This window comes from Anarrhichthys ocellatus, unplaced genomic scaffold, assembly GCF_004355925.1.
Source record: "Anarrhichthys ocellatus isolate YVR2014 unplaced genomic scaffold, GSC_Weel_1.0 scaffold5, whole genome shotgun sequence".
Taxonomy (NCBI): Eukaryota; Metazoa; Chordata; class Actinopteri; order Perciformes; family Anarhichadidae; genus Anarrhichthys; species Anarrhichthys ocellatus.
Window position 1 is genome coordinate 489,177 of NW_022280035.1, and position 11,093 is coordinate 500,269.

Below are 11,093 nucleotides of genomic sequence, written 5' to 3' on the forward strand. Positions count from 1 at the left end.
ACGACAATATCACTGAAACTTAAATTGAAAAGTTATGAATATTAAACACACACGCGAGGTGTTGAGATGGTATGAAGGCGGCATCGATGTTTAATGTATTTTGCATCCTGTTTCTCTCTGTTCTTACGTGTACCACAGTCCATGTTGGTATAAAAGTCTTCTTAAAACTTTGCTCTTATTCAAATTGCCTTTAAAAATCTAATAATCTAATTTTGTCAATACATCAGGATTCTCAAGGTATTTGAAAAAATTAGGCAAAGGACAAACTCTTTAGGAGGCGGAGCTCTTCATGAAAGTAGAGTTGGATAAAACATGTCAGATGGCAATCTGTTTTATTAGACGTTTTGTGTTCTATAGTTCTGCAGCGCTCACAGAGCTTGTATAAAAGCCTTTAATCCCACACACACATAAATAAATAAATAGATCAACACTCCCCAGTTACCCACACATTCATCGCTGCTTATCTTCAACAGGAAACCAAAGAGGGAAATAAAAAAAAAAATCACATTTCAAGTTCCACTTACACAACACAGTGGCACGAGCCTCGCCAGAGACCCAAATAAACACAGTCAAGTTCATTTAGGGGAAAAGATGATTAGAAATAACCGCTGCAGCGTAATTATTCTTCTGGAAGCTGGAGGTGACGAAACGTGTTCCTTTCACCCGACGCATTTCATTAACTGCAGTTCTTCTTCGCTGCAGGGAGCAGCGGTCGCTCCTCTTATTTAATCTTCATTCCATACGTATGAATATATATATATACACGTGTGCACTCAGAGACACTAATGCATACAAACGTGGAGCCTCGGAGATAATTAAATGTCAGGAAGCTATTGGAAGCAGCAACCTCACAAATCCCACTTTAAAAGACAATTAACTTGGGAGCGATTATTGTGTTGAAGTAAAACCTCCAGCAGACTTTAGATAAGCTGGCGCCACACAGACGAGGATGGAAAAGTGAACCGGTGCTGCGGTATTGCTTTACGTAGACAGCTTCCCACGACACCTTTATCTCAGACCCGAACCTCGAGAAGAGAAACACCTGGGACAACAAGGATCAACAAGACCTCCTGTGTGTCTGTAGCAAGTCACCATACGGCATTTAGATGAGAAACATCGCGTTCACAGACGCTTCATTCAGTGGTAGACTTTACAAATCTAGATTTACTGGAGTTTCACTTTGATTTGACACATTCCAGCTCACTTTGTGTCCACATTGAGTTGGTGGTAGATGAACAAACAAGAAGTGCATGTGACTCTGAACACACACACACTTGGCCCAGGACACACAATGTCCACTCATTGTTCTCTTCTCATGAACTGAAAGCGTTTCCTTCAGTTCACAGAAGTTCTGCTTCATCCTCGTCATTCTCAGAGCCGGACGGTCCCTGCCGAACTTCCTCGTACCACTTGTTGGTCAGGGTCTTCATCTGGATCCGGCCATGCAACAAGTCCTGTGAGTGAGAGACGCACACACACACACACACACACACACACACACACACACACACACACACCAGAATGCATGAACATACAAAATAACACTTCTTAGAATAAAGAGGCCCTGCAGCAAAATCCAATAATGTTGAGCTCTTAATGTTCTGTTTTTGTACATGAAATGTCTTGCTGAGGGTTTTATGATTTATCACTATCTATGTCTGTGGCTGTGAATCATAACTACAAAGGCTGCTTCTCAAGGACGTGATAATAAACTAATGTATAAAGTTTAAGTATGTTCTCGTGATAATCACACGTTTTACAGGTGAGTTTTCGAAGGCAGCGATTAAGAAATGGCGACAGGATATTTATGCTAGATATGCAAACCAATAGAATGATGGAGGGATATTATTGTTACTTTAACAACATTTGGATCACCACCACAATGTGACACCATGCTTTTATTGTGAAGGAGTTGTAGGAAATGCGATGCATGTGTCACCAAGTGAGTGGCGCTACGCAGCAACAACAACTAAATCGACCAGTTATGGATATTTAATGTTTATAACGTTTCCCTGAACTCACAAAACTCAGTGTTTTTAAAGGAGTGTGGTACTCGTAGAGTGTATTGTTGTTACTGTGCCGATTGAGCCACAAACACATTGAATCCACGGCACAGTAATAATAATGAGGAGAAGAAGAAGTAAAAGAAGAACAAGGGGGAGCAGAAGGGGGGGGAGGAGGACCAGAAGAAAAAGAAAAAGGAGTAAAAGGCAAAAAAGAAGGAGGAAAAGAAGAAGTAGGAGCAGAACAATAAGCAGGAAGAGGAGGAGAAGAAGAAGAAGAGAAGCAGGGAGAGGAGGAGAAGAAGAAGAAGGAGCAGAAGAAGAAGAATCAGAATAAGAAGAAGACCCCAGTCTAATAAAAATATAAAAACTGAATAAAAAGGTCCTGTAGCAATTAAACACTGGTGACACTTTGGTATTTCCAGCTGCCATGTCCTAACATTACTAAAATGTTTGCAGTCGTCATAGCATGCAGTAAATTAAAACCATCTTAGCCACCCCCTAAAAACAGCTCCTGTACGGCTTCCACCATGTGGGCCTCCCGGGTGTCTCCCTTACCTCTTGGGTGAGCCGGCGGGTGAAGAAGGGGTTCAGGTATTTAGCATCGAGCCACATGAAGCCCTTCAGATCTTGTCTGTGGTAGATGTGAGCCTCGTACTCCTCCTCCGTCAGCTCCGATAGGTGCTCCGACTCGATGGTGTTACCCTGGAGAGAGGAAAGGGAGGAGCAGAGAGAGAGGGGGGGAGTCAGATGAGTGGACAGAAATAAATAAACTGTTACTCGGTGAGCATCTCTGCGATGAGAGTGGTTTGTTGCGTTTGAGCCGTCACCATCTTCTGCGTCTTGCTGAGATTGATGTCTTTCTTGCTCTTGCGCCGCGACTGGCTTTCCTCGATGTCCATGAGGCGAACGAGCGGCATGGTCCCGCCCCCCATGAGGAGGATGGTGAAGAGGACGATGATGATGGTGGTGGTGCCGATCAGCTGCCGCTTCTCGATGGGCTCCAGGCCCAGATGGAGGCTCAAGGCGTAGGGGATGGCCCCTCGCAAACCTGTCAGGACAAAAGAGACGACGAGAGGAGCGGGACCGTGAGACGTCTGCACGCTCATCCTCGGAAACATCATTCTATACATTTATATAGAATAAACTTTTCAGACTTGAGAAGCTGGAGAAATGTCCTGTTGATCGACTTTAATGAATGAATATCAATCAATTAATGGACTACGTGCTTCGCTCTAGTGGTTACTGCTTTCACTGACACCCAGAGACGTGCTCACTATGTTCGGGGTTTAAAAGCACGGACGCATTAGACAAAAGGTTGACTGTGCCGTCTCACCACTAAACCACATGACGAACATCATTTTGGGCGTAATCTTGTGGTCTCTGAAGAAGTTCAGCAGGAATGACAGCGGGAAGATGTTCACCGCTCGGCCCAGAAGAACCAGGACCTACGAGAGAGAATAACAGTCACGGGAACGATCGCCACGAGGTGAATCGACATTCAGATAACAGTTAAAGAAATGCAAGAGCACTTACTATGCACCAGATGACGAACGATAATTCAAATTTATGAGGGAAGCTGAAGATGGAGAGACCAAGGAAGGCAAACACACAGGTCTCTGGAGAGGGAATTTAGAAAAACAGTGTTGAGACCTACAACTAGCGTCACACGGTTTAATGCCTCAAGTTACACTTTACATCTGTGTCGGTTGAAAATGTCACAACATGTTATCCTATTAGACATTTGTGAGAAATCGTGATGATTAGCACATTATTTCTAATCTGACCTTCCACGGTTTGTTACACTGAACCTTCTCAGAAGCTGTCATTGGAAACTGTTTGTAAAAAAGCATGCACTTTAAAAAAAATATTTGACAGGTGATTGGACGAACCACCTGTCAATCAAACTCTAATCGAAGCCAGTCGGGAGAAGAGCGAAAACATCTTTCCGATCTGCTCTTTTGCTCTCAAGTTCTGGTATAACTGACACACACTTAAGCCACGCCCCCATCGCACGCTCAAGCCACGCCCCATCACACACTTAAGCCACGCCCATCGCACGCTCAAGCCCCATCACACGCTTAGGCCACGCCCCATCACACGCTTAGGCCACGCCCCATCACACGCTTAGGCCACGCCCCATCACACACTTAAACCACGCCCCATCACACACTTAAACCACGCCCCATCACACACTTAAACCACGCCCCATCACACACTTAAACCACGCCCCCCACCACACACTTAAACCACACCCCCATCACACGTAAGCCACGCTCCTCTCTCCCACACACACCCACACACACTTACGCCACGCCCCTCGATGGATTTTTTTCGTGTCAATTTTTCCCGCAATTCTGGCGCGACGTCGTGAGAATCCAGCTGCTGTGCGACGGATTCTTAAATTAAGAACATAAGCGTGTTTTTGTGAGGTCACAGCGAGCTTCTCAACACCAAACTCAAATCAGTTTATTTGGACATTTGTGCCAAATATGAAGAACATTCCTGAGCTATCACGTTCACGAGAACGGGACGGACGGACAACCTGGAAAAAAAACGGCTGATGAGGTGAAAGACGTAATGATTCACTGACCACACATGAAGGCCATCGTGCGCAGCGTCTGCTGCATGAGGATCTGTGTGACGGGGGACAGGTTGTGATGGGTGTAGTGAGACATCACGATGCCCGCAAACAGGATGGACATTATTCCTGGAGGTGGAGAGAAAGCATGGCATTAAAAAAGAAAAAAGGTGCTATGAAGTCAAACATCATGGAAGAATGTGTGTGTGTGTGTGTGTGTTTGCACCCACCAGACAGTTTGAGGCCCTCTGCCAGGCCATAGGGAAGGTACGCAAAGATAATCATCATCCCAAACTCCAGCGAAGGAGTCTTCCTCAGATCAAAGTGTTTTAGAAACTAATCAGTGAGTTAGGGAGCTTTAAATAAGATGAATACACACACACACACATGAGTTTAACACTCTCTCTCTCTCTCACACACACACACACACACACACACACACACACACACACAGGATACAAGAGCTGAGATGAGTCCAGTGAGGGTTCCCAGGGCGGCAGAACCGAAAAACATCTTCAGGAAATAGCCCATCGCTTGCAGAAACGTCTGCCAGCCTGTTACCATGGAGTTGTCTGCGCGGGAAAAGCCCTCCGCTGTGCTGAAAGACAAAAATAAAGAAGTTACACGCCCGGTGTTGTAATACCTCCATCTGACCCTAGAGGGCAGAATCACTCCACCACAGAATCCAACAAACCCAGTGAGAGAGAGGCAGAGAGGTGTGTGTGTGCGTGTGTGTGTGCGAGTGTGTGTGCGTGTGTGTTATCCTGCCATCAAACTGCTGCTAACCAGAGGCTGGCTATAGTGACTGAACAGGAAACCATGACGCAGTTTACTGTGACATGTGGCCACACGGATCTCATTTAAATACTCTCCGGGACAAGAATCATTACTTTTTGAAAGTCAAATGTACAACTTAAAAGAGCAGCGTCATTAATGCTCCATAATGAGCGACCAAGTCGTCTCACTCGATTCATTCTTTTGACTTTAACTTATTTAGGTGAAAATGATTGTAGTCATGTTTGCATCCCCAGAAGAAAAAGCTTGTTTTATAGTTATTGATGTAGAAAGAACGCAGACAATCTATTCACGTTTTAGAGACCCACATAGACTCGTTGTAGGGGGGACAGGGGACCTTTAGGGGGCGATAGCAGGTCCACAGTAGACGCCACATAGAAGTGGTGAACATCAACTGAAAGCTGGGACCATGAAGATGAATTTAAGATTCAGCTCAGCAGTAAATCACAAATAAAGATATTTTCATTAATCAATTAACGATGGAAGTATGTGATGGCTATCTTCATGCTCACGTCTTTCTTAAGTTGTTGAAGCAATTCTTTGGTTGAGACCGTTTGTTGCACAGTTTTAGTGCTAAAGTTAACCATTTGTTATCACTCAGAAATGTATTAAAATGAATAAAAACCCTCTGAATGCCCTCGGCCTCTAGTGTTCTGTTGTTGAGTTTCATGTGATTATGCCAGAGGTCACAACAGGTTGTTTCATACAGCAACAAAACATGATCTCACCACAATAAAATGACTACTACGTGCATGACGTGTAAAGTAATGTATGTCTGTAAAGGGCTGACTCGTGGGTTTCTGCAGAGCCCGTTTTCATTCACACATCTTGAGGTGAGAGGTTAAAGGACCCTTTAGACAACTTGACACGTTAGTTTTACCTCGCCAAAATAAAGCCATCCAGCCTCCTTCCCAACTAGCGTGACACGACTGGTGCCAATGGATTCATTAGGTCGTCTTGCTTCATTTGACACCGGCATCGTCACTGTAGCTTTAAGACCGAGCCCACTGCAGCCTCTTAAAGGCCGAATCCTGCGGGTCAACCACTTTTTATAATAACAGTCATCCAGACAAACAACAGTGTCGCTAATAATCCGATTTGAATCCGATAAACAAAGCTCCCAAAGGCATTAGCTGCTTCAAACAACCGTGGAGCAGCTTTCCAAGAAAAGCCCGTCTGTGAGGTGCTAACAACAAGCGAGCTGCCATTATTCACGCAGTCGTTTTACTCCACGGGGTCCGAGCGCAGACACTCGAGATCACTTTGCACATTTAGCTGGTTGTGAGTGGGAGAGAGATAAGGCGGCGCTACGGTGAGCACAGAGGCAGCAGATAGAGTAGCGCCGGTGCAGACAACCAACAGGAACCTGCCAACTTCTCCGTTTCCGTCAAACTTGTCCGTCGAGATATAGTGTGTGTCTGGCCGTTTGTTGATAGAGGACAATCTTGATAAACAATTCTAAAGAAGTGACACTCCCCATAGACCGTACAGTACGTTTTGTCACACGCTCTCATTACTGGCACAGATACAGTGAACATAGTGTACCAGATGCCGTGATGTTCATGTTTTTTGTTGCTTTCTCCGGCTCTAATTGTATGTTTTATGTTGTGTTTGTTGCCTCGAGGTGAAACACAAACTAACTCAGACACATTTACAGAGCTGTTGATCAGAGAATAAATAAATGAAATGCATTGAGAAATAAAATGAATAAAAATGTATTCCTCCACTGTCAATGACATCCACATTTTTCAGATAGACTATTTTCAGTTGCAGCTTTTAGGTTTCACATTCAGCCGGTTCTGATGAAAACATTCCCACATCCTCTGCTTTACAAACCTTTGGCACCAAGTGCAAGTCTGAGATGAGGAAATACAGTTGTGTGAAATACCACAGTTAATTTCTGTTTTAACAGGGGGGGGCAATCACTTTTTCACACAGTATCTTTGTCTAATATTTAAAATTTGTTTGATGATCTGAAACATTTAAGTGTGACAAACATGCAAAAGAGTAAGAAATCAGGAAGGGGGCAAACACTTTCACACAACTGTAGGTCACTGGTGTTGACTCCAACTCACTTCCTGCACAACAAGCAGGTGGGGGTTCAAATGCCGCACTAAACCCATGTCTGACATTTACAATGTTGAGGAGCCGATGTGTCACTGTGTGTGTGTGTGTGTGTGAGGATGATTAAAGCACAAGGTGAATTTATATACATATACATATACATATATATATATATATATATACACACACACACACATATATCACGTGGAGCCTCCATTTGTTCATATTTATGATTTTTGGCATTATAACTGTGTTTAACTGCACAAAAGAGATGTTTGAGTTCTCTCTACTTCTAGCCCTGGTTGTTCCGTTTCCATCGAGGTGCAGGATGTCTTACTTGGTGAGGACGATGGAGACGGCGTCGTTGAGGATGCTCTCACCGAACACCAGCATGTTGAGGACCGGGTCCACGTTGAGGGCGTTGAAGATGGCGATGGTGGCCACGGGGTCCACCGCCGAGATCAGAGAGCCAAAGGCGAAGCTACCGCACGGGAGAGAAAACGAGTTACAGAGTAGTCGGGAGACCCCGGTACAGGCACTAACTTACTTAAACATAATCTGGCCAACAAAAGGGACACAACACAGCTAATTAGCACAAGGTCAGAGGGAGGCAGACAGGAAATGAGTCACAAACAAGGAAGCATTGTTAGTTTAAAGCAGCATGTAGGGAGATCTATAAATAACTAGGTTCATTTTAGTGTATAGTCTTCGTTACTTTAGAATGAGCCAGTTTATATCTACACAGGGAGCGGATTCAGTTTCTACAGGAGCCCAGAACGGACAAACCAAACACTCTGCTCCAGACAGGGACACCTGCGTCTTCATGAGTTTTCCCGTCGACACCGCTAGATGTCGCCAAATCCTACACCTTCAATGATCCCCATGATTTGTTTTTGAGAATGCATAAATCTTATCCCAGAATATTAGGCAAAAATTACACAATGAATTGAAGTGTTCTGGCAGTCTGTGTCTAATAGGCCACAGACTGCAACAATTTGGTAATCAATTCTAGGAAATGTGAAATGTCATAAAATATAAAGAAAAGTGTTAATAAACTTAAATGTAAGGAATATATTTGTTGGTTTTTTAGATGTTTTGATGAAATGCACAATCCATTTTACTCCTTTAATGCATTAAGTTTATTAAATAAACAAACTTGAACTAAACTAATTCACTTTTTCAGGGTCATTTTGATTAGACTACTGTTCGGGGGGGGGTAAAAGACCGTAAAAGACCGTTCGGGAATCTTTGGATTAAAATAAGTGTCTAAATACAGTAGTAGTTCCAAGAAAGAGAGAAAAGAACAGCTACGTTCTGGGACTTCCCCGACCACAATCTAGTCAACTCTCTCTGTGTTGACTCAACGCCTGAATTCCCCTCTGAATTTCATTAAAATCTGTTGAGCAGCTTCCAAGATATCCTGCTAACCAAAGAAAAACAGAGATGGGACGGGAAAGGCATCATCATCTGTGAGGGAAATGACCAGGCAGAAGCCTGGCTTGTATAAAAGAGACACACACACACACACACACACATGAACAATAACCCAAAGCTTCTCTGTAAAAACTCATCGGGTTTCATCTCTGGCAGCCGGATCATCCGATTGTCTGGAACTCGTCATCAGTTCAACTCTTAACTTCGGCTCCAGTGGGTCATGATGTTAAAAATACTAACATTTCTTTCCACTTGAAGCCATTTTGGATAAAAGATTGTTTTTAATGCTAGTTAGAGTGGAACACTAATACTCACCTATCAGTCATAGACATCTTATAGATGACATCAGCCTGAGGGACATAAAAACACACACTGTGTTACGCTGTTAGGAGCCGCAACAAATGCCATTTGCCACTACGCTCTGTCTCAACAAGCTGCTCCAGGAAAATACAAAGAGTGACTGAAAATGTTTAATCAAGTTGACACTCTTTCTCTGAACAGGCCCTAGCGGATACCGTTACGATCCTCACCTGCCCCAGGAAATAGATACCTCCTCCCACTATGAAGGCGGAGATGGTCGTGCCGATCACAGCGAAGAGGGTAATGGAGCCGATGTTCTGGAAGAAGTTCCCCTGAACACACATGAACGCACGGCCTGTGAGCACTCACGGAGGGTTTGGTAGCATGACATGTGAAGCTTGCACGGTGTTACATAACATTAGGTGGCGAGAACGTCAACGGAGAGCAGAGCACGGTGCAGGTACGGAGAAATTATTCATCATTTCACTGCGAGTAGTGGAGCAGAATGAATCTATAAATAATACAAAATGTTACAAGCCCATTCATTTTAAACCTCAGCTATGGTAATATGTGACCGCACAGGAAAAGCATAACTGACAGAGCAGAGCTGCTTCGGGGACGTTAGCCCTCAAACCACAGACTGTATGTAAGAAGTGGACGTAGTCATCGGGACGTCTCCCATTGGTTTGTGGACTGATGTTATGAAGCCTCGAGTTCGGCGTTTGGCCGTAAGTCTACGGTAAACAGATGGGGACGTTAATGGATTTGGTGCAGCGCTACACAGAGCGTTACGATCCATCCCGCTCTCTCTGCTCGATGACGTCACAACATCCGGTTGAAAGGTCAGCCGACCTAAAGGTGACGAAGCGATCAGTAAAGCTACCGTGATGAACTCACCGTTGCCGGTAATCCATTTATTTTGGATGTTTCCGCATGTTTTCAGAACGCAACATCTCAACAGCCCCTTTAGCTTTTATGCTTTCATGTCTTAATCTACTGTTAAAACAATAAAAATAAAATAAAAGTTTAGGCATATTATTAATTTTTTATTTCATGTTGTGCTAACATTCTTGCTCTGTACACTTGGATATTTTTTAAACTGTTTTTTAACTAAATTAGCAGAGAGAGAAAATATAAACGTTGTGTTTTCATAGTTATGCTGTTTGCCCTTTTGAGTGCGTCACATTCATAATGTGCGTCACATTCATAATGAGCCTGCAAATTCAGCTTCACACACACACACACACACACACACACACACACACACACACACACACAGTGTGCCGTACCTTGTGTAAAGAGTATCCAGATTCAAAGATGATGGGCGGCAGGAGCAGAAGGAAGAACATGTTGGGTCGGAACATTTCCTCCTCCTTTTTAGAAACAGAGACAAAGTTACAAACAATCCAAACATGTAGCGGTGCTAAGCTAACAGTCATGTGATCCAAATCTTGGAGCTGCACTCTGACTTACAGGAGCAACATGTCGTTACAAAGTACAGACAACAGGAAACATTGTGATTGAACGAATTACAATTATTTGTTTAACACATTCCATCGTGTTTTGTCATCTGGCAACGAGCCCACGATGCTAATGCTAATCAGCACCGTTACATATGAGCAAATAATGTGCGTGTGACTGAATGATGTAAAAAAAAAAAAAAAAAAAAAACGCGCTCGTGATTATGACGCAATCCTCAGCGAATACTCCCTTTTACTCGTCCACTGATGAAGGCCGGATCAGTGACCGTCAGCTGACTTCATACTTAGTCATGGGAGATGGGGAGGAGGTGACGAGGGAGGCCCCGAGCTGTGACTAACGGCCCTTCATCTGACAACACTTATTTGGACGCTGACTTCAGGATGCCAAACACACACACACACACACACACACACACACACACACACACACACACA

The 11,093-nt window shown here is 43.9% G+C and overlaps 1 protein-coding gene across 1 annotated transcript in view; it reads right to left on the reverse strand.

Annotated features, from left to right (window-relative positions):
• Positions 1 to 313: 313 nt before the first annotated feature.
• Positions 314 to 11,093, reverse strand: part of slc9a8 (solute carrier family 9 member 8) — a 21,438-nt gene continuing 10,658 nt past the window's right edge. The window contains exons 5-16 of the mRNA XM_031845308.1: positions 10,467 to 10,550; positions 9,408 to 9,509; positions 9,193 to 9,227; positions 7,781 to 7,924; positions 5,044 to 5,182; positions 4,815 to 4,920; positions 4,597 to 4,713; positions 3,540 to 3,622; positions 3,340 to 3,451; positions 2,834 to 3,054; positions 2,562 to 2,708; positions 314 to 1,454 (exon numbers count right to left, since the gene is read on the reverse strand). Of these exons, the coding sequence (XP_031701168.1) occupies positions 1,341 to 1,454; positions 2,562 to 2,708; positions 2,834 to 3,054; positions 3,340 to 3,451; positions 3,540 to 3,622; positions 4,597 to 4,713; positions 4,815 to 4,920; positions 5,044 to 5,182; positions 7,781 to 7,924; positions 9,193 to 9,227; positions 9,408 to 9,509; positions 10,467 to 10,550 (1,404 nt within the window). The 3' untranslated portion in view covers positions 314 to 1,340. The remainder of the gene's footprint in view (positions 1,455 to 2,561; positions 2,709 to 2,833; positions 3,055 to 3,339; positions 3,452 to 3,539; positions 3,623 to 4,596; positions 4,714 to 4,814; positions 4,921 to 5,043; positions 5,183 to 7,780; positions 7,925 to 9,192; positions 9,228 to 9,407; positions 9,510 to 10,466; positions 10,551 to 11,093) is intronic.